The 24,691-nt window shown below is 43.0% G+C and overlaps 1 protein-coding gene across 2 annotated transcripts in view; it reads right to left on the reverse strand.

The window, feature by feature from the left end:
- Positions 1 to 24,691, reverse strand: part of FRG1 (FSHD region gene 1) — a 178,568-nt gene that overhangs the window by 53,534 nt on the left and 100,343 nt on the right. For both annotated transcript variants that reach the window (XM_086962562.1, XM_086962563.1), the window contains exons 3-4: positions 21,739 to 21,806; positions 1,419 to 1,541 (exon numbers count right to left, since the gene is read on the reverse strand). In XM_086962562.1, coding sequence (XP_086818688.1) covers positions 1,419 to 1,541; positions 21,739 to 21,806 — 191 coding nt within the window. The remainder of the gene's footprint in view (positions 1 to 1,418; positions 1,542 to 21,738; positions 21,807 to 24,691) is intronic.

The raw sequence follows: 24,691 nt of genomic DNA on the forward strand, positions 1-24,691 counted from the left end.
TAAAACGAAGCATGCACAATTGACTGAGTGAAATATCTATCTATTGTTTCCACAACTCTGAAGATACGTTTTATCTTGGGGAAACAAAGTTGTCATGTTTATGTGGTTGTCAGAGACTAATCCCTTCTTGTGAATTCAAGAACGTTTCTAGTGACCTCTGAGCTAGCTGGCACACACAATTAAGTCTGGTATATTCGATAGAGACCTAGTCAACCTCAGACCTACGTCTAACCTATAGGATATATTATTCCAATGCGAGGAGCCTATTGGGAATATAGGAACTACATTACAAATAAAGTTAGGAGTAAACATTATACATCAAAACAACATGTGTGCATAGTGTCCCAAATGACAAAGGGAACCTAAACCTAAGTGACAATGTGAATGTTATATACAAGGTTTCCAAAGTTTGTACAAGTCGACCATTATCAAAATAATTCTATATGAACAGCAGCTATATACAATGATATGCCTTGGGAAAATGGTTCCCTTCTTCTGTTTGTTGACAGCTTTTCGACCCTCAAAACAATGTGGGGTCTCTTCAGGACTATTGATGAAGGGACATCTGAATTTATGATTGCACAGCCTTGTGAAAATGATGTGTCACACGTGAAGAATAGAGGGAAAGGGTTTACTCACATGAGGACCGTTCGGGTACTCAATGGGAGGACAGGCTGTCAATCCAATGGGGTATTTTGGTAGGCCAGAGGGGCTCAATTAATTTTACGCCACAGCCGTAGCGTTGTAGAATCCCTTCGTGGATTAACAGTGACAATGCACTGGGAGGACCCGAACGGGTCCTCATATGAGAACGCCCTTTTCCTCTATTCTTCATGTGTGGCACACAGAAATATTGAATAAACAAAAGAAGAGTGTCCAGACACTCTTCTTTTGTTTATTTACTATTGACCGGGGAACAAGAGTGTCAGATACTCTCCCTACCTCTCTCCTTGATATTGCACACAGAAATATTGCTCAGAAGAGATTAAACTTAACGTGCAACTGTGGAAAATAATACAGTATGGGGATACATGTTCTGCTACCTCACCAAAATCAACAATACATTTGGTAAGCACTGCAACTTGGTTCATCCAGGAGAAGAATTTGGAATAGGAAAATCAGCTTCCACTGACCGACCAAAAACAACGCTGGAGCGTTACTAATATTTTACATGTTTGCAAAAGAATTTACATCTTTTTGCAACAGCTCTTTCAGTGAGTTATGGTTAAGAGATAATGTTGAATGGTCGTAGTTTTAACTCTATAAAAATGACACAAGTGACTGCCTAGAGAGTAGCTGCAATTAGTGGCAGTCTATTATTCCATTTTTATTAAATAACAGTCACCTCACATAATATCTGTGACCCACAGATTCACGAGGTCAGATAATACAGCTGTGAGTGTTTTCCTGAGACTAACCTTTGTGTGGCGCTCCGAGAGTGAAGAGGCCTGTGTCCAGTGCATGAATATACGCTCCCTGGTCCATCTCTATGGCTACTGATCCAGATATTTCACCGAAGTTTTTGATGGCCCACCAGATTCCTGAAAACATGTAGGAAAATAGAGCAAAAATAAAAACCAGAACTTATTTTTTATGAAAATCTACTCCAATTTGCTTTTCACATTACTAAAAAGGGAGAATTGTTAAATGGTGTAGGTACATAGTTCCTACATAACAAGGAACAAGCAGTATGAAAAGATGCCCCTGCTGAGACATTATATAACCACTTACATTTTCTAGATGTCATATGAAGTGGGTCAACAAGTAGAACCTGTTCTTCTTCCCTCACATACTTGAAACAATAAGCCCATGAACAAGTGGTGAAACATAAAGCTAGTCAAATAAAAGCAAAACTATGTTTAATATAAGCGACCAGCGGCAACTGCGCCATGTCATCATATTGTTTGAGCAGTGTGCTACATAAGCATCCCACACAGTCACTTTTCAACAAATGACCACCTGGAAGTCTGAGGGTGAAGAGAAGCAGGAATTACACGGGGACTTCTAGATCTAATTATTTTTTTGGAGTTTAGGTAAATTAACTGAAATTATTCTTTTTTTTTATTACGTTTTGTTGCCCATACAACAAATATACAGACACAATAAAGAGTAATTCACTATGGCATCGGTATTTAGCAGAGCATAAAACCAGTGGCAAATATTTTTGGCAAGTTACAGGAACAACATTTTCATCTCCAGCACAGGCGTCCATAATTGCCAAATAGTTTTCTATTGTCTTCTCAGCCGTCCAAAGATTCCTACATAGAGTGACCTAGCTTGTTGAAACACAATGTCATGACTCTTACTCGAGACGTGTAACTAGGGGAAGCAGAATCATGCATTGGAGAGAGCCAACATTTTGCAAAGAGAAGGGCAACTACAATCTGTGTAGGAAGCAATACTTTAACTTTGGAACATGTTGCTCTCACTCTACATCATTAATAGGACCTTGCCTATGGTCCCCAGTCATTGTAAATTGACCATTGGAGAGCTCAGTGTAGCCTGTAATTATATTCCACTTTCTGGAAAAGGGAAGAAAGTCTGGTCAAAGACCGATATGGAATTTAGATGATTGCAATGTAGAATACTGTACAGACGAGAACGTCCTCTGTATGGTGCACAGTCATTCTCCTTGCCCTGCGTGCTTAAGCTGTGAGTATCTGTTATCCGAGTTTGGGGATTTTGGATCCAGCCTTACACTAAACCGGTGTGTGCACAGAGGCCTAGGCCTGCCCTTCACGTACAAGACGTTCTATGTGACAACTTCATAAGATTGGCTGTGTTGAATAATTGAAAATTCATAGGTTTCAGAGGTTCTGGATTAAGTAACCTCACCTGCACTTCAAGGTAGTAAACAAGCATTTGCAATGCAATAGGTCTCGCATTAGGAAAGTTTGTGCTATTGGTCTTGTAAATGACAAATTTTTTATTTATGTTTTGGTTTTGCAAATAGCTAAATTAATAGCTTTGTCATTTACAATGCCAATAGTTATAACTTTCGCAAATGTGACACCTATAGCATTTGTAATGCAACATGATTTGTATTTACGTGACTTAGATGTATTGATATTACAAATAACAACGGCTTTTAATTTTTTTAAGTAATTAATACTTAAATAAAAGTGATTGTAATTTATAATGGTAATAGCTTAAACTTTTGTAAAAAACTTTTGTGAAGATTATGTTCAGTGTATTTTATTGTGACGAAAATCCAAGAACAGAAGTGAAATATTAACATCTTTTTGTGACATTTGTAATAAAGCTTGAAACATTGAGAGAACATAATTGAACCAGTTGTTGTTGAATGGTTGCACAGATTGATGCTGTGATGGCGCAGTGGTGCTGAGTGATGCTGTGGTGGTGAAGAGTGATGCTGTGGTGGTGAAGAGTGATGCTGTGGTGGTGAAGATTGATGCTGTGGTGGTGAAGAGTGATGCTGTGGTGGTGAAGAGTGATGATGTGGTGGTGAAGAGTGATGATGTGGTAGTGCTGACTGGTGCTGTGGTGGTGCTGACTGGTGCTGTGGTGATGCTGATTGGTGCTGCGGTGGTGCTGTGGTGGTGAAGAGTGATGCTGTGGTGGTGCTGTGGTGATGCTGTGGTAGTGAAGAGTGATGCTGTGGTGGTGAAGAGTGATGCTGTGGTGGTGAAGAGTGATGCTGTGGTGGTGAAGAGTGATGCTGTGGTGGTGAAGAGTGATGCTGTGGTAGTGAAGAGTGATGCTGTGGTGGTGAAGAGTGATGCTGTGGTGGTGAAGAGTGATGCTGTGGTGGTGAAGAGTGATGCTGTGGTGTTGCTGAGTGATGATGTGGTGTTGCTGGGTGAGGATGTGGTGTTACTGGGTGAGGATGTGGTGTTACTGGGTGATGATGTGGTGTTGCTGAGTGATGCTGTGGTGGATGTGAGAAGTTGGCCTGATATGTAGTGCTCACTATTCTAGTGATCACTGTGTATCATTCCAAACGACCCTTATTGATGATTGGTTGTAAGTCAACCTTATAGACCAGCTATCCTAGTAGCATGGACAAGAGCAGTCTTTAAGCTAAACTCTAGAGGGCGTGTTAAGCCAGCTGTTATACCATCACATATACTCCTTGAACACCAAGTGAAAGGACACCACACAAGTGGTTATGAAAATAAAAGGATATTTATTTATAACAAGTCTACCCTGATCTCTTTATGAGTCAGGGAGCTAAGCACACAACAAAACTCTTAAGAAAATACTTTAAGTTGCACAATTTACACAAATGCCGGAGGGGCACGAAAAACCATATACTACAAAAGTGGAATGCGAAATACAAGCAGGTATGTAACAAGATCCAGAGGCTTCAGGATCGCTAGAACTACACTACTGAACCTTCAGGTTAGGAGCAGGAGGCCTAGGGAGACCGGGTGCAGAGTGTGCACTCTCACGCGGGATGCGGGACAAAGTCTATGGATGCTAGTAATCGTAAAGTTAGTGTTATCGGACGAATCCGACGAGATAGACTGAAAACGACAAAGGATCTGGACACTTAGATAGTGAACCTACGTTGGAGCACCGAAATGCTCAAGTTACCTAGCCCAGGGGCTGCGGCTGCATAGGGTTCAAAAGACGTCGGGAATCCTCGTTACAGTCTATGGAGCCTGAAAGAAGAAGTTGCTGGCAGGCGACCAGTGATGATGTCCGGAGTGATCCAAGCCTGGATCGAAGATGGAGACGACCTGAAAGCAGAGGGGACTCAGTTCTTAATCACTAGCCAGTGATTAGGTGGGCACCAGGATGGCACCGGATGAAGTCACCTCGACCAGCTGAGTGGGCGACGCTGGGCTCTGCAGTCTCTCGGACCAGGAGGCGTTGTCGGTGACCAGGATGGAGGTGCGAGCTGTCCCACAAAGGTGTCTGCTGTCGGCGATGCTGGACCCAGGATTGGGGCAACAAACCTTGGCAAAGGCAAGCCCACGCGGTGGACTCAAAATGGCGTCTGGAGTGGACCAGGAGGGTCCGGGGTACTCCTCTCTTGGAGGGGAGCAAGGGCCAGCCTGGAGCAACCAGACCAGCGATGGAAGTGTCGTGGTTCGTCGTCAAGAGGGCCACAAGCCAGCAGGCAAGGAGCCGGACAACGCGGTGAGCAGCAAAGAGCAGAAGGGCCCCACGCAGATCTCGTGGATGCTGGGGGGCTGGACTTCGGTGCTGGAGCTGCTCAGGGTTAGGGCTTCTCAAACCCCAAAGCACTCACTCGAGGATCCCTCGGCAGTCGTGCTGGATAAGCGTCGTGCAGTTTTGAAGATGGCCGGTCCCTTCAGGGTCTCGTCACACCCACGAATCTCAGCTGGGCTGATGATGTAGGTAGAGGTCAGAGGTGCCAGGGAATCCGGGTCTCGTCGAGCTGGGCAGTCTTGATCCGACGGATGGACTTGCAGCAAACCGCATGCGCTTAGATGGTGCCCGCTGGTGCAGGGTGGCTACTCCTTAGCCACAAGGGAGAGTCTTCAGAAAGGTTCAAGAGTTCTTTTGTGGAAAGTCATCAGGATTCAGAATTATCTAATTTGGGAAGGGGGCCTGCTCCTACCTTTATTCAAGAAAAAGGGGCTGGCACGCGACTAGGTCCTGCCCATGGGTGGGACCAGGAGGGGGGTGGTTACACCCCTCTCCTTTGTCCGGACTTTCCCCAGCTCAGGGGCTGGTGTGCCCACAGTTCTTGTGTCAGTAACCTTATGCCTTGTGTGCACCAATCTGTCTCGCAAATTGGTACCACGCTTGAATGCAAACAGCGGAGGTGGAAGTTGTTCAGATCCTGTATTGAGGATCGACCACTGTTTTCTGATAATTTTCTGGATTTTATTTGACTATGTACTAAAAGTGTGCACACACACGTCATCCTCTTGGTTTTCTCTTTGGGGGTTGGTAACTCCAGCAGTGCTTCCCTGTTGTTGTGGGCAGCTCTTTTCATAGAGAGACGCACCAACTTTTGAGGATAGTTTCTCGAGCAAAGCTGGGTCTCTAGTGTGCTAGCATGTTCTTGAAAGGCTTCCTTGGTTGAGCAATTCCTCTGGATGCGCAAAAATTGCCCATACGGGAGGTTTTCCCGAAGCGCCTTAGGGTGACAGCTGTCGTAGCGGAGCAGGGAATTTCTAGCCATGGGCTTTCTAAATAGTTCAGTTTTTAGTCCTTCGGGAGTGGTTTTTATTAAAAGATCTAGAAATGCCAGCTGTACCTTGCTGTGTTCAATAGTGAACCGCAAAAATGTGTTCTTAGAGTTCAACCATTGGTGGAATTTAGGCAGTTCTTCAGGGCTCCCTCTCCACACCACCAAGATATTGTTAATATATCCGCGCCAAACACGCAGAGACGCACGATATGGGTTCTCTGCTGTAAGGAAGTGGTCTTGCTCAAATTTGTGGACGTATAGATTTGCTAAACTTGGAGCAAAAACACTGCCCATGCTGGTCCCGTATGTTTGCAGGAAGACTGTGCTGTAGTTAGGCATCATCCATTAATATTGTATATCAGACCCACAATCATTTTTTGTATATCCATAGTTGCATTGGGGAGTATGATTGAAGGTGGTCTTTAAACTTTCTCTTGGACCCTCTTTTGAAATGTTTGTGTTATGTTCTTGAGCAGCCTGGGCTGTGGGTCCTTTTACTCTTACTTTTACTTTTACTTCTCCTCTTATTCTTACTTGCACTTAACTGTTTGTTAGGTTGACATTAACACACGGAGTGTCATTTCCACAACTAGTCCGGTCTCGACTTTTGTCTTGCATACCCTTTCGGTTCCATCAGTAATCACAGTATTCCTAGCGTCAACCTCGCAGGATGGTGACCAATAGGGGTTTGGCGTTCGATGAAACTGAAATTGAATCAATCCTATTAGAAAATCCGAGTGTTCTAGACACATTGCCTATTACCATCACTCATGGTGAAGATGGCTGGGCAAAGATCCTAAAGGACTAAAAACTGAACTATTTAGAAAGCCCATGGCTAGAAATTCCCTGCTCCGCTATGACAGCTGTCACCCTATGGCGCTTCGGGACAACCTCCCGTATGGGCAATTTTTGCGCATCCAGAGAGGAGGTAACTCCTATAACAATCTAGAGCTGTCTGGTCAATACTGCGAAGATAGCTACATGCGTACACTCATCGATGCAGAGGGTGGCTTTCATCCTCATTGAGTAAGAGGGCGAAACGGGTGGTGTGCAATCAGACTTAAATCGTATTTAAATCGATAGCTATTCGTATCACCCTGTTCGTTCTTGGGGGCGGAGACTACATTTCCCAGCAGGCTCGGTATCCATCAACGATACGACTCGAGATCCGGAAGCGGGAGTCTCTTCAATCTACACTTGGTTAGGTCTAGATATGAGATCCTGTGCATAAATAACCCTCTTGAGAAAGGACACTGGATGACCCTCTCTAAATATAGTTTTTTTTTTTAAATAACTGAAATTTTGTTAATAAAATCCATCAAAACTTTAAGTAGAATAACTGAGGGTGACAACAAACCACATACACAAAACTAAGTGTATAATAAATTACACCACTCAAATTGAAATACTTTATAGCGCACGAAATCCGCTTAATACTAAGACACCAAAGAACAGTGAACTACAATATCCATCAGGCATATACATATAGGTATATAGGCTCTGTTTACTTTTTCTGTGGTACCTCCCCAACGGCACAGAGGACGCCAGGAGTACCAACGGATAGGTAAGCGCTGATACCAGAAGGGCCATTTCGCCTTCTAACGTTTCCCGGGTTGCATGTCTGGTTTGTGACCAACATTATAATGGTCGGCATTAATTCTGTATGCGTTCTTACGCGTTTTAACTCGCATAAGGTTTCATAGCAGTAGGCGAGTCACCATTAACACGGTATGCTGCAACATTAGAACTTGCTTGTTTTCCTTGATATTTCATAAGAATGAGGGAGATCTCGTCTGCAAAAAACAATGTCTAGCTAACACTCGCACTTGCTCTTGGAGGGGAATCATGCAATATTGAAGATTCACTTACTTGGCTTGGCTAAAGCACATACTATGTGCGTACTAATCTATAGCATCTATCCAGTGCATACGGTAATATACGGTATAATTGAGAGGTGCCTAGTAACACACTAGTGCCTTCCTGCAATTCGAAGTCATGAGCCAGTCATTGGATGGTAATAGAGACATGCGCATGACATTGTGTTCACATTGTTGTAGGTTATATTACCTTTTAATTGTAACTGGTTGCATGACAGGACCTGACACTCTGTTGTGTTTGTTTGTTCGCGTTTTTTAACTTTTAGTGCGGGGCTCCACTTACCTGAGCTAATACCAGGTGAGGCGCAGAGCATACCTCCTTCCCCAAAGGTAAGCTGGGGTGCCCAGAAACTTCTTCTTGGGGGTTAGAAGTTTGGCTCACCATGCCGGGATATGTACTGTACATGCCCGGGCAGTGCTCCATAACAGTAATATATGTTTGAGCTATGAAAAGTGACAATTAATGTGATGGTTTGCCTGCCTAAGTCGGTTGTGTCTCTTTGTTTACTTTCAGCAAGGAGGATCCATACCTGCCAAGGGACACTTGGCTCGCTTGCAGGAACGTAATGTAAAAAAACTTTTTTTCTCTTTGAGAACTGTTTATTTTATACCCCCCCTTCTCTTCACATAGGGGCACACAAGCAGTAGCTAGAGTCGGTCCTGAGGAATGCAGCGGGGTACCAGGGAGGGCCCATAGTCTGCAGAAACATGTCGACCGTATAACATCAACAATAGTAGATATTTGTGGCTCTACTATTTTCCTAGCACTTTTTAATATTGGAAACATAGGGTTACCCATTAAAGTTTTTTTCCCCTATTTTCTCCAATTTTATATCCCTTCACTACTATCACATTACCCTTTTGCACTGCTGGTTGGTCAGTTTTCACTGTCATTTACCAAACACTTTATCACATGCTAGGGCTACCTCCACTCTGAACATCTAGTAGTGGCAGGAACAATCTCCTTGGCGTACGGAGCACCAGATGATGAATAGGGCGCAACCGGTCGAAAACTGATGGGTATCTTTACAAACGTGGAGATATTCTTCCTTGTAGAAGTTTTTTTTTCTCTTCGTTGTTTTTTGTTAGTTAGGCACCATCCATTATTCTGTATCAGACCCACAATCATTTTTTGTATATCCATAGTTGCATTGGGGAGTATGACTGTAGGTGGTCTTTAAACTTTCCCTTGGACCCTCTTTTGAAATGTTTGTTTTATTTATTTATTTATTTATTTATTTATTTATATTCTTATAGCGCGCCTGAATCAGCCCCGAAGGGGTATCTCCGCGCGTTGCTTCTGTATGAGTCGGACAAACTTTATAGAGGGGATGACAGAAAGGAAAAATACAGGAGAAATTAATCTTGTGTGAACAGATATGTCTTTAGTTTTTTCCTAAAGGAATAGAGGTTAGAGACTTGTCTCAGCTGAGGTGGAAGGGAATTCCACAACAGGGGGCCTTTGAGAGAGGGTGCTCGGTCACCCTGTCTCGCTCTGACTACTTTGGGTACATGCAGCAACATCACGTTGCTGGATCGCAGAGCACGTCCGGGAGAGTAGGGAAAAAAAATGTCTTTTAGGTATTTGGGACCAGACCCATAGATGCACTTATGCATAATGCAGCAGAGTTTGAAATTTACCCGTTGTTGCACTGGAAGCCAGTGAAGGTGGGAAAGGAGAGGGCGGGACGGGGTACGGGGGGAGGGGGCATTCAGGATGAGTCTTGCCGCGGTGTTCTGCACCACCTGCAGTCTGCGTAGTTGTTCATGGTTGGCAGATATGAGTAGACCATTACAATAGTCTACCCGTCCAAGGACTAGTGCCTGTACCAGCGTTTTCCTGTGAGTGTTTGGCAGGAACGGGAAGATACGCCGTAGAAGACCAATTGTTCGGAAACATGTTCCCGTAACTTGGCTGACATGATCTTTTAGAATCAGAGTTTGGTCTAGGCGTACTCCCAGGTTTTTGATGGTCTGTTTGGGCGCTGGGACAGGTCCTAGTTCAAGTGGCCACCAATCCGGAGACCAAAGCAGGGTGGCCCCTCCAAACAACATGACTTCCGTTTTAGTCACATTGCATTGGAGGAAGTTCTGGGCCATCCAACCTGCCACAGCTCTCATGCCATTTTGGAAGGATTGCATGACTGCAGGTGTAATAGTTTGGAAGGGAAACAACAGCTGAGTGTCGTCAGCGTAAGAGATTGGGGAGAACCCATAAGATCTTGTAATCTCCGCCAAAGGGGCCACATATACGTTAAACAACGTGGGGCTCAAACATGAGCCCTGTGGCACACCCTTGGTGAGCTTCCTGCAGACAGATTTATGGGAGCCTAGTTTGACACCTTGTTGTCTGTCTTCAAGAAAGCTTTCAAGCCACGCAAGGGCGGTCCCTTTTACTCCTACTCCCTTCAAGCGGTCGAGAAGGATTTTGTGCGACACCGTGTCGAAGGCAGCGGACAAATCCAATACCACCAGAATCACTGAGCTCCCCCTGTCAAGTGACATTCTGATGTTATCTGTCACTGACAGGAGGGCTGATTCGGTGCTATGGTTGGGCCTAAAACCAGATTGTGAGTGGTCTAGGCCGCCCGCTGCCTCGATGTAATTGGACAGGTGTGCGTTGACATGTTTCTCGGCCAGCTTGCTGAAATAAGGCAGGAGGGAGATGGGCCGGAGGTTGGAAAGCTCCGTCCACGGGAGAGCTGCGTTCTTGCGGATAGGGTTTACCACCGCTCTTTTCCATTCAGTTGGTACTTTTCCCTCTTTAAGAGACTGATTAATTACATCCTGAATGTGGGGGACTAACACATGTGACTATGGCACTGCACTGCCAGCTCGGGCCTTGAAGCCCTCATTGTCCACGGGAGCAATGTCTGAAATCTAGAGGTATCCGCCCAGTGTAGAGATCCAGGCCCTGCCTCAGACACACTCAGGAGCAAGCCCTTCTCCAAAGATTTGCCATGTGGCACTACGTGCAAAAGACAGCACCTGGCAGCCGTGAAGCCAAAGCCTCAGTGCTCGAATATGTACTGCCATTGTTGCCCAAGATAGCACCTGTTAATGTATCATCAATGCCGAGGACCCAGCATGACTGACCAAAGACTCACCACAGGGATAGAATAGTGCTTGCCAAATCTTCAAGGCCTGCACATGCTGTATGATCGGTGAGCCCAGAAGAGGGCCTACATCAGAAGCAGGTGCTCCTGCGGCGGCCTCTCTGAACTTGCCGTGTGGCTGGCACCTGCTACCCTCTAGCAGGAATGTTACATGCAGTGCTGGCTGGTGTTGCCCCCTGCCGGTTAACCCACCGCCATGGGAAGATTCAACTCTGCTTCTGAGCCAATCCCCCATGGACAGTTGAGTGATTGATACAGACCTACAGCCCTTGAAACTGTATGTTGAGAGAAGTGGGAGCGAGATCACTGCGCCTACACTAGAGACACTACCCCATTAACTCTGGTGTGTATAGTGCCTAGTGGGGTGAAGTCGCACTTTGAAGCACAAGAAACTTCCACCCGGAAGTCAAGTATTTCAGAACAACTGTAGTGTGTAGTATTTGACTTTCTGAGTAATAAGATACTTGTCTTTTGTGACAAGAAGCACTGGGCTGGGTAATTATCTTATTGCGCTGCAAGGGGTGGTGTTGAGTACTGAAAGTGAATAACTCCACAAGCTTCTCGGAGAAGCCTAGGACAGCCTGCCATTGCTACCATTCAAAGTCACATGTTGAAATGGTTGCTCTTGGCCTAGTTTGCCGGGCCAAAGTAGGACAGGCCCGAACACAGCAGATGCAATTGGCAACAGCCCCTACGGCTGAGGTCCAGTAGCCTAGGCATGGCCAGTGGCCACCAAAACAGATCTGCTTTTTCATCGGGCCAGTTTTTTTGGACTCAAATTGTTTTCTGGCACATTGAATAGGGATTGTGAAATCCAGATAAAAACAAATCAAATGATTACTCTGCTCAGAACTCTCCTGGATCTCCAGAACTTGTACATTGCAATTCTATCTACTGTCTACCGAAGACAGAAAGATAGGTCAGTCAAAGTCATCATGCTTACATATTCTTGTTTTGCACCACCACTTAAAGTCCATAAAAAAATTATTATCCATAAATGTTGTTGACATCTGATTCGAAGAAGAAAGTCACTGATAATGCAAATTGTATGATGTTTCTCTTCTTTATTATTTAATTCGAACAAAACAATCAGCCGAGTTCCGTCCTCTTTACATAAGACTTCTTCAGGGTGGGAAGGAAAAAAGATATATATAAAACATTTACAACACACTATACATGACCAACAACATTTATATGTACACGACATATATATTACATAGAAAAAACATTTAAACAACAAGGCAACACAATGTTGCTTTATACATCCATTAAGTAAATCCATTAAGAGACCATATCCAAACTGATGTTCAAAATCCGCAGCAAGGGTGATTCCCCAAAATAACAAGAAATAGTAACATGCTTGTGACAAAAAAAGATGAACTATGGAGGAGGAGAAGGAAGAACCTAAAATCAATAACATTCTAAGATAGAAAGGTGTCTGAAACAATATCACAAGGATAGAATAACAGAATAGAATACAGTCCGATAAGACAACAGAGAAAAGGCCATCCAGGGCCATCCGTGAGTCGTAAACACGTATGTGTGGTAACTCATGCAGAATCTCACTAAAGCAGAAAGGAAGGCATTGGATAATCTTGGCAAGGACAATTCTATTTTCATCAGAGAGGCTGACAAAGGGGGCAATGTGGTGGTGATGAACACCAGGGACTATATGAATGAAACCAATAGACAACTTGGGGACCCAAGTTGCTATGAGTTAGTAGCCACCAATCCCATTGCCTCCCTTGTCACCCACATCAACACTAGACTCCATGATTGGCGTGAGAGTGGATTGCTCACCGATGATGAATGCAGTTATCTCACTGTCAGTAATCCACTAGCTCCTTGTATATACAGCCTCCCAAAGATCCATAAGGATGGTTCTTTCCCACCAGGACGCCCAATCATTTTGGGCATTGACTCACCCACCGAACAACTGTCTCAATATGTCAATAAATTCCTCCAACCATTTGTGACCAATCTTCCTGCATACATTCAGGATACTAGAGATATCCTTCAAAAGTTTGAAGGTCTCACATGGTCGGAGGATTTGATGTTTGTTACCATGGAAGCTACTGGACTGTATACATGTATACAGAAGCAATTTGGCATGATGGTGGTACAATCCTTTCTGAGAAGACAGACAGCGGATCACATGGAGCATAATGAGATGCTTATTGAGATGATAGATATCATCTTATCCAAAAATTACTTCCTACATGACAGTTACTGGTATAATCAAATACAGGGTACAGCTATGGGCTCCAGGTTTGTTTCCTCATACGCTGGCCTTTTCATGGGATGGTGGGAGAGGGAGTATGCCTGGGGCAAATAAGCCTCCCCCTCGATGGACATGATTGTCTTCTGGGGAATGTATATTGAGGATATCATTTTGTTGTGAAAGGGTACATCAAGTCAACTCATTAAGTTTCACACGTTGCTAAACAGCAATCCCTACAACGTGCATCTAACAATTAAGCACATCCACACAAGTATCGAATTTCTGGATCTTGTATTCTTTATAGAGGATAACACTATACAGAGTACTATCTTTCGCAAGCCTACAGCATGCAATAGTACTCTGCATGCAACACGCGCCCATCCTAAATCCGTAATTAGAACATCCCATTCGGAGAAATGGTACGGGTCCGCCGAAATTGCAGCTCTTTTAGTGAGAATATGGTAGATGTTTAGAACAGGTTCAGACTTCGAGGTTATACGATGAGATTTTCCGGAAGTCAGATTAAAGAATCCCAAAATTCTCTAGGACTAGTACGTTAGTGAAGAAATCAGACAGGCAGGTTTCCAATCACAGCTTGCTTTTGTCACAAAATACACTGGCAACAGGAATAGACTCTTTAAAATTCTGAAGAAACATTGGGGACTGTTGTATGACACACCCAGTTTGAGGGAACGTGTAACACATGTACCAAAGGTCACTTTCCATAGGGGTAATACTCTTAAAAAACTGCTTTGCCCCAGCTTACCAGGAGTGTCATAAACACAACCTAGCTCCCCACAGCTCCCAATGGGTTTTTTACTTGCCAGAACTGCAATGTATGTGCTTTTGGGAGAAATAAGATCAAGAAAATCTGACATAATACTAAGAAGGAGTATGAGATCAGACACTTCATAAATTGTAAGACGAAGTATGTGGTATACATACTGGGCTGCGAATGTGATAGGATATACGTTGGCAGCACCGTGCGACCACTGAAATAAATGTATACAAGCGCACATACGTGCGATTAGGAACAATGATCTGAAATATCCTATGACTACCATATGGGGGAACAACATGGTGGTGATTGCAGGGTGCAGTTTCATGGCATTAACCATATCCCAGCACATCCCCATGGTGGCAATCGGGACTTGGCCCTACACGGCAGGGAAGCTGTTTGGATATGCCATTTAAGATGTATCGAAATGGGACATAACACGGATGACGAAATGCAGGACCATTTATGACAATTCAGTCTGGGATATGTGTTCGTTTCTGTTTGCTCATCAGGTTTGCCAATACCTAACAGGGGATTTATTGTCATCCAACGATGAGGGAGGCCAGTTAGGGGCTGTTTTATCACTGGTCTCCTTTGTGTCAGTGCTGTGACAATTCCTAACAGCGACCTTGTTGCTGGTTACTTGCGACCAATGCCTTATTCCTCTCACAAAATGCCAATATGCTGTATGGATGAGAATGCTGTTTTCTCACATTATGAACCCTCATTTGTGCACATTTGCTATATAAAACAAATTCTGTAATGTCAACTGATAATTTTTTTCTTTCTGCCTTTCCCCGTGTCTGGATTTTTTAACTGCCTTTCGGGCGTTAAAATGTTGCAGTGATGAGATTGGTGATGGCCCAAATGATGAATCTCCAAAAAGACTTTATTCTATGTTAATGGGTATATATGTGTTTCTCAAAACACCTAGTTTTTCCCTTTCTCTGCCAACTCACAATGTTTATTATTTTATTTTCTTCTTTTGCCCTCTGCTACTACTCTCTGCGAGTCCCCTAACCCAAACAAGATGTTTATGAATTGACTCTGCCTTGTGGGTGAACATCGTTCACGGGGGATCTTTTATGATTATTTGATGATAAGTATTGGTGACTCAACAGTATGGCAGCTTTGCGCTAGTTGCGATCCTGCTTTGAGCTTGGCTAGTATTGCACACTGTTGCAGTTCTATCTCTTCCATGATCCCATCTGTGGCTCTATCAGAAATCACGTGTGGCTCCCCGTAAATGGTGCACATAGGATGGTTAAAGTGGAATCTAATTTGGGCTACTTTGACACTACATCTTGTGCCAAGCTCATGTTTCCGGTCATTTCAAGATTGTGTCTGACGGGCTGATGAGTTTACACACTAACTTCCCAACAGTTCGCTCTCTGACATCCACACAGGGGTTTCCCTGGTGTCTAGTCTATGTGCCCGCCGCGTTTTCAATATATTCCCCCCTTTTTAAGTGTTAGAACGTTATGCATATAATGGACACAACATGTGGATTTTTCTCCTTATGACAGAGTTTCATTCTGTTGGTTGTTTATGTTTGCCGGCTTACAGTCATTCATGCTTTCCCATTATATCTCTGGGATATATACTTGAGGTCCTATTACGTATTTCTCCCACTATACCTTCAAACATGGCGGATCTGTTATTCAGATGCATTTACCGAACGTCTGTGATCATATCACGTTATGTTTTCCTTACACGTAAAAGAAGGACTGGAACATGGCTCATCTTACTCGCGATCGTTACGGAGGCCGAATCACGCCGGTCTTTACTCCGTTTGAAGTAAGTCTGGAGTTGCATGTTATCGGTGGGTCGGGGGGCTATTGCTCGTACTCAGCCATTTTATTTAATTAGGTTCCGGTTTGCACAGATTATCTATTCTATGATGCAGGGGGGCCAAGTGCGAGGATTTCTCTCATAGGGAGCTTACATTTTGGCGCACCTTCACGTGGGCCTTGAACATGTTTACATGAGGATGGCTTCGGCTTTTGTTATGATCCCATGGTCACAAAACATTACGCTACTTTGGGATAAGAAGGCAATGACCATATCGGGCATGCTTTCTTTGTGCACACCCACATTATTGGCAGGCGATCTGTTGACCTTTTCTGGCACGTTATACTCACATCTTGGGGACTTGAATGTTGGTGTAACATAACGAGCCTTGGGGCATATTTTGGTGTATGCTTAATATTCTATGTTAATACATAAAATAATATCACGCTGTTTCAAGCGGAGTAGTAATGACTATTTCTGGCATGTTATATTTGTGTGTATTTTACACAATTGTTATGCCACTCGCTGACCGTTTCAGGCAGTTTAGACTTATATTGTTATTTTTTGCTGATATACACTATTGGTAGGATATTTATAGGACACACAGGGGGAATTTTTTGTATCACGAGGGTTGCATTTTTACATTGGAGGGCTTATGTCCATAACAGCATGACAGAGGTCATATCCCTTGTCAGAATTTTGGGCGACATGTGGAGTGCCTTTTAGTAAATGTTGTGTTCTATCATGTGGGAAAGTAGGGGTATCAAGTAACCATATGACATTTTGTCCACAGGTACACTAGTCTGGGTGGATATTCTCCATCAGCATGTGCTTGTCCTTAATTGAACTGGCATGCCTATCACCGGTCTATGGCTATCATACCATATGCACCTGGTATTTTGAATTTATCTGCGCATGGGATCGCGCCAAACAGCTTGTTCCAGCTTGGCTTGGATGATTAGCGGGATACTCGGAAATGGTAGGCATCCTAACCAGACAGCGCATGACACTGCCCATTAACTTATAATTAAGGATGCGCCAGTAGCGTTTTTCTGGCTTTACTTTCAGAAGCCAGGTGTCAACTTGTGTCCAAGATAATTCTTGTTATTAGGCCATAACCCAGGGAATTGGGCGTTGCCTAAAATCAACATTGGTAGATCCCCACTTGGGTGTTTACATGGGTTACCGCACATGGTGTTTATGACTCACGGATGGCCCTAGATTAAGGCCTTTTCTCTCTTGTCTTATCGGACTGTATTCTATTCTGTTATTCTATCATAAATGTCCTTAAATGGAATGTTGCTGGCTTGGCCTCAAAAATCAGTGGTTGGCAATCTATTATTCGAGATTACGATATCTTATTTATGCATGAAACCTGGGATGTGAATGAAGTCGCATTTGATGGGTACATGTGTTTAATCTCCTCACTTGCCCTCCCCTGTGGGTTGTGCTAAAGGTGGCTTGGCGGCCTGGTGAAAAGTTAATATTGGTTGTAGAATTTCACTCATCACAACAGAAATGGATGAGGTTCAGGCTTTTAAACTCTGCTTGGGAAGCAAATTCAGGGTCTATACGGTAAATGTTTATAATGAGTTTTCAAGCAAGGCTAATCCAAACTTCTTGGGATTGCTCTAACTGGTTTGTTCCCTAGTTGAGAAGGAGGAACAGGCTGGTAAACCATTTAATCTCTTCTTGGCAGGTGACTTTAATGCTAAGCTGGCTATTCTACCCTCTTTATCACCTGCAATTTTTTATCCTATTGTAAGTTAGGGATGCCAGGTGGCATCATTTATACTCCTCACTGGTGGCTTTTGATTGTGAAAATGTGGTCTCTAATTCCACCTCATCAGCGATACCAACTTTAACTGGGAGGGGAGATGGGACCACAATTAACCAATTGACTATGTCTTTACATCTCAGATCATGTCACTTCTGATTGGGGGGGTTAGGGGGGAGGGGTCAGGGGGTGGGAGGGCATGGGAGGTTCTAGCATTAGTATATAGTGGTCATAACCATTTACCAGTGCAGATTGCGGGTCCTATGAAGCATTGGCACACAACTGTTGGGAGCAGTCATGCGTTACCCACTAAGGACGCTGAGTGCATGTTAGTGGCGTTCTGCGGTCATTAAACTAGTTATGAATCAGGTCTTCAGCAGTAGTAAAGCCCTAGTGACCTCCTGTACTCGGGATACCCAAACCCTTATGAATGTACTAAGCCATTTTGTTTAACCCTTACTATGCATTAAAGGTATGCCAATTAAACCAATGGGTGGGGTTTTCCGACATGAGAAATCCTAGTTTGACATAGAATGTAGAGCGGCTCTAAAATAAATCCCCAGACACCAGAGTGTAATTTTAGCCTGTACAAAGGCATACATCTGTCAGGAGTATGCCTTGTAGGATGGCGTGCAGAAGAAAGGGTTTCGGGTTAGTAGTAATGTCATATTCTATGATTGGCTGGAAAGGATACAACTGACCAACACTGTAGAAATCTGCAAAAAAGCTTTTGGATGTAGTTTACCCATAGTACAATGTTCCACTAGTCACTCACCTCCCTCCCCAACATTCCCAGACCTTTTCCCTACAATTTGTAGGCTTCAATGATTTTCTAAGAATAGCTTGGTCTTATTTGAGAGATCCGATAGACAAAAAAAGTGTTGAGAAAACGGGACAGTTGGCAGTGAAAATGTTCAAAGTAAGACTTGAGATGTTAATTCAAGATGCTGATCCACACCTACAAAGTCCTGCTTAATCAAGGACCAGCATGCAGCAACCATTGCCCGTACTTCCACCAACCCTCCGACACATGTTCCGCCTCCTCCTCCCTCACGCACATCCCCTGCATCCGCTTGAGCACCAATGGAGAACGCGCTTTCTTCTACCTCGCGACTAAATCCTGGAACAAATCCCCTTCACCTCGGTCTCTCCTGGAATTCCAGAAGGCACTTAAGACCTGGCTGTTCAACTGAACTCACCTGAAGCAGGGAGACCATCAGCGCCTGAATACCCTCTCGGGTGATTAGCCGCGCTTTATAAATCCAACTTGATTGATTGCTATTGTGTATACCAATGCAAGCTGAATTTTGTGTGTTCTCAAATTAAAGCAGTTAAAACTTAAAGGGTCACTGAAAGTTTTTTATATGGCAAACCAGTTAGACTTAGTTTGATCTTTACCCCATTTTTGACATTAAAAAAATAATCATACTGTTTCTGAAGTAATGTACTTCAGTTTTAGATACTTGGACATATAAAAGTAACATTCTTATATCAGACAACTATACGTTTAGATATTTCCTAAAACTGGAGTATGGTGGGATAATTAGGGTTTATGACTAGATACAAGAAAAAAAACAGAGGCAAGTTAGAATAATGTAATATTTTGCAAGGACCAGAATACAAGCTCATTTCAATCTCTGAATTGCCAATTAAAGATTTCTAGCACTGATTAGCAGGATTTATATTTGTTGCAACCTTACCTTTATGGCATATCCAACAATGTCGGTTCGAAGCGTTCTGAATAGGATTTCCCCAGATTCTAGCTAGATCTAGGTCAAACTGTACACATGCACAATCCAGTTGACAAATCAAAAGGATCAGATGTACAACTCAGCAGTGGGAGATAGGCATATCCTGGAGTTGTTCAACACTAACATGGACGGAGGATGAATGAATGATGGTCTAGTAATTGACTTTATTTTGGTTCATAGAACCACAAAAGTACATTATGTATGGCCTGTACAATGTCCATAGACAATTTTTTTTTAAATACAATGTAGGGCAAGTTGAATACAATACAAGTTAAAAACATCCAATAAAACAGTACATTGGTACAAACTAAAAATAATAAAATACAATGACCATACAAAAATTGTTAAAACATGTATAGATCAGCAGTTACATTTCCCTAAATGGCCAGTGTGCGGTTGGAGCCACGCCAGCCATAATGTCCCAAGAATCACATAAAGTGCTTGGATCTAGGTCAAGTGCAAGAGAAGTGCATATACCTTTAAAACGGTACTCCTGCTTTTTTTCCTGAGTAACCACAGTGCATAAAGGAATTGCCTAATTCCAAAGACCACAACCTGAGTTGTATCAGATCTATGATACAATAGGCGACCCAGTGGTGTCTCACCCCCATAGAATACATAACGGTTTGAACCATTTCCGTCAGGACATGTCATACTTTGGGAAGAAGAATAGCACATGTCATGTGTGCTCACTAGTATATTTACAGAATTCACAAGCTGCTGGAGTAGGCCAGCAGGACTTCCAACTATTTATGAATTTATTGACTAGGAGAGATCCAAGCCTAAATCTTATATAAAGTGTGCGGGCAATTGGTGGTTGGATCTAATCAAGATTCACTTCTTTGGCTGGGGAGGTTTTACAGGCTAGGAATGCTTCAATCAAACCCCCAGATTTAGCTTTATTATGATGTTTGTTTACTTTTTTCATCCCAAAACACAGCTTTGACCCCTATCCTTGGTGCTGGCCCAGATAGTGGCAGGGTTACTCCAATACCTACCTAGGCCTATGTTGTCGAGATGGCATTTGACGGACTTAAACCAGGAGAGCAGATGTACTTTTGTGAGGATCAAGATATCCTCCACTGCAAGCCCATAGTGGTGGAGCTCTTTAGTAGATGACATCACCCAGTACAGGAGGGCTTTTAACATTACAAAATCTCCAAACCCTTTTTTGTCCTGTATCAAAATAGAACGGTAGCGCTGGTGTACTCTGGGGAAGGCTGAATAGAGATCTCAAAAAGTTGTTTTTTTCTAGCAACAAGGCCTTTAACGTTGGAAATTCCCCAGGCTTCTGCACCATAAAGCGTAGCAGCCTGCACTTATGACATATAGACCTCTATAGCTGGGGGGTTGTTGCCCTAAACCTCTTAACAATTGCTGAGGCAGAGTGTAACAGAACCATTTTACTTATCTCTATTTTTGATTTCCATGTCCTGCTATTCTCAATTCTAATCCCCAGGAAGTCGAATTTACTCAGCACTGGAGGGGTTTACCTTTCATTAAGAAATTCACTCGGCATGATTTGTACTGTTTAAATGTCATGATCCTAGTTTTGGTGGTATTCACTTTCAACCCACGAATATCACAGACCTCAGAATTTGTCAGGGAGTTTTTGGAGCCCAGGTGGAGTTCAGGAGAGTATCGTCTGCGAAAAGAAGTGCTGATAGGATGACTTCCTAATTTAGGGGAATCATGAACGCACTCACCCAAAAACGCAACCACATCGTTGTTATGCAATGAAATACGAGTTGCCGCAAGTATGCACCTTTTCCTCATCCCTCAGACTAATATGTGATCTGTTAAGTCACCACCCGGCCCCCATCTGACTTGCGCAGCAGTGTTGTCATGAAGCCTGATATGAGTGTTTAGCAGTGTAATATATATCCGTCGCGGCCAAGGTGGACCAAAGGTGCGGCCACAGGACCAAATCAAAGGCTGCTATGAGGTCCACACAGGCCAGGTATAAGTGATCCCTGGAGAGCCTAAGATATTTTGCCCCAATGAGGTTAAAGCAAAAGATTTTATCAACTGTACTCACCCTAGAGCGAACTCTTGCTGATGGTCTAGTTCCATAGAACTTTGTACAATCCGTATGGAATGTAGCTTGGAACCTGAAAATTGAAGTCTCTTTTTTCATAAACCAGGACAATAAGGTACTTTTTTTCTTTTTTCACAATTAGTACACCTCTTTCTTCCCGGGAACACTTCTGATTAATTACCGGTACCCTCAGAGCAGATCAAAGGTCACACTCAAGGATCAGTTTCCTATGCCCCATTTAAACTAGCAACAAGCTTACCAACAACATCAGGCTTGTCTTCATCCTCGTCAGCTCTTTTTCTTTTCTTGTCCTTGTTCTTTTTTTTACTGCAAATTTAAAATGTTGAAGTGAATCGTCATGTGAAATCATTTGGTTAATCATCCCAGGGCCAGCATCACTAAGAAGGTATAGGGGACAAGTGTTCAGTGGCTTGTTTATTTTCTGGCAGAAAGCTAGATATCATAATTAGGGGTAGGATGCAGCTATGCACATCTGGGCCAGGCATGAGACCGATATTGCCTGCCTAAGGTGAGTGTGGCGTTACTTTGGTTTAAGAATAAATACCAATCCCCCTCCTCCCCAGCAACACAATATGATCAATGTCTAGCCCACAGCTTCTCTTTGTAGAAAAGACAAGTATTTTGTTAGACAGAAAACACAGAATTCCAATACACATTCAATAATGCAAGAATACCAAATTCACATGTGCAAGTCTTTGTACTCTCGGCAAGGGGGCGCGCTGCTCTGTTGGCAAGGTCTCCACCTACCCAGTGTGTTCCTACTTTCACTAGGGTTTCCCGTACCAGGATCATATTTGGATTGACTGACGGTATTTGTAGAGCTCACTACTGCCGAAGCGTCTTGGCGCTATGTTAGAGTAAGCTAGGACATAGACGCCGCCTGTTAGTGTTGGAGGAAGAGCCAGGTCTTGATTTCTTTTCTAAATGCCAATCTATTGGGTAGACTTCTAAGATGTAGTGGTAGTGTATTCTGTGGTATTGGTTATACATGTAGTGTTGTGCGCGTGTTTGTCTCGTGTGTGTGTTGGCGCGTGTATGTGTGTGCACGTGTGGAATGTGTGGAATGTATGCTTGGGAGAATGTAGTGGGTGGTGAGTCAGTTACTGAAGGGAGAAGGCGGAGGATGCTGTTATGTTCGTGCCGCTGTACTATCCTTACTTCCTTGAAATAAAGAAGAGATGAAGAACCACTAAAAGGTCTACGAGCTTTCCTTACAATATATGGCGACGAGCGGGATTTCGTAGCGGCATGGACATAATATTATTTGATTTATCGAAAAAAAAAAATTCTCCTTCATCGTTTGGAAATTGCCATCCCTGGAATTGGATTTGACTATTACTGATACGATTGAACCTCTTATTGGAGCTTCTGAGCGGTAAAATTTTCATTTTTGTGGCGTTTACCTCTGGCAACGTTCGCCGTTGTGTGGTGCATCTTTTGACTTGTCTTCTGCACGGGTGGAATCCTGTGCGAGTGGCTGGTGCTCGAGTGCTCCGCGCGAGTGGATTGCAGCTTGATTAAAAACATTCGCCTGGCTTTCCGTAGTGGATCACGCTGCAGCGTCATTACGCATCACGTCACAACGTGGCGGCCATTTTGAATTTATTTACAGTATCCTAGCAACATGTACCTCGTATGCCGAGTGCCGATTTCAACGCTAGTACTGTCAACTCAGTGCTGATTTCAACATCAGTGGTGTCAACTGAATGCTGATTTCAACGCTAGTGGTATCAACGCTCAGAGCCCACGTAAATTCTTGAATATACAGTAATTTATTTTTTACATAATTTTTTTTTGTTTGATAAATGACAGAATTTAACTACAAACTTTGGTGAACATTTTGCCGAAAAGGGATGACAATTATTAATACATTTGAACTTTGGTGAACTTTTTGCGCAAGAATTATAAGGAAAATATTTTGTTTTCCCGGTTGTGATTTGTTGCTTTTGACTGTATTTTTCTTTACTGTTTAATCCAAATGTCTTCAATTCATCCACCACCGTTTTTTTTGGCAGAGTCCGGTGAACCTCCTATTACATGGGATTTATGGCTCGACATGTTCGAAGCTTATGTTGAGGTTTTAGCTGAAGAAGAATCTTCTCAAGAAAGAAAAGTGTCTTTGCTTAAACATAGACTTGGTGCAGTAGGGTTAAGGGAGTTCAAAAATGTACCTAAAATTGAAAATGCTGGTGACATGGGTGTGTATCAGTGTGCTGTTAAACAAATGCAGGAGAGGTTTGGGAGGAAGATTAATGTCGTTATGGAGAGGTTTAAGTTTTATTCGAGGGCTCAAAAAGTAGATGAGTCAATTGACCAGTATGTTTCAGCCTTGAGGGGTTTAGCTGTTACGTGTGAGTTTGAGAGTATGACTTATGACCAGGTGTTACGTGATCAGATTCTCATGAAAACTAAATCAATGAAAATTCAGGAAAAGTTATGGTCATCAGGGAGTACTTCATTAAAAAATGCTATTGAGGTAGCTAGGGGTGTAGAGATTTCGGACCAATGTATTCGTGAGGTCAGGAATGAGAAAAATGATTCCGAATCTGGTTCAGTTAACGTGATAAATAAGGGTGACAAATCTAAATTCAAGAATGAGAAAAGTTACGAGAAAAGTAATGAACTAAAGAAGTTTGCGTGTTATAGATGTGGATCTTCTAGCCATTTAGCAAACTAGAAGTGGTGCCCTGCTCTTGATAAAATATGTACTAGTTGTATAAAAAAGGGACATTTCACTAGAGTGTGTCGTAACTTTAAAGCTAAGGTTAATTTTCTCCAAGATGATGAGCAAGACGACATTAATTGTGTCCAATTGGATGATCAAGACAATACTTTTCATGTAGTAGGTGAAATATGTAGTGTACATGATGATTCAGTTAAAGGGATGAGTAAGGTTAAAAAGCTACCATTGTGTTTTGTCAACATTGATGGTCTAGAAGTAAAAGTTATGGTGGACTCTTGTGCGTGGTACACCATTATGGGCATGGATTGGTTTAAATCTCTTTGGCCCAACAGGTCATTATTAGGACCTGATGTACACCCCGGAAGTTATACTGGTCACAAAATACCTTTAGAAGGTTTTATATTAGCCAAAATAACTTTTGGACTCAATTCATGTCAGGGTAAAATTTATGTGGCTGACAAAGGTGCAACTATTTTGGGATGGCCACATATATTCGACTTAGGCATGA

Source organism: Lissotriton vulgaris, chromosome 3_1, assembly GCF_964263255.1.
Source record: "Lissotriton vulgaris chromosome 3_1, aLisVul1.2, whole genome shotgun sequence".
In the NCBI taxonomy this organism is placed as follows: domain Eukaryota; kingdom Metazoa; phylum Chordata; class Amphibia; order Caudata; family Salamandridae; genus Lissotriton; species Lissotriton vulgaris.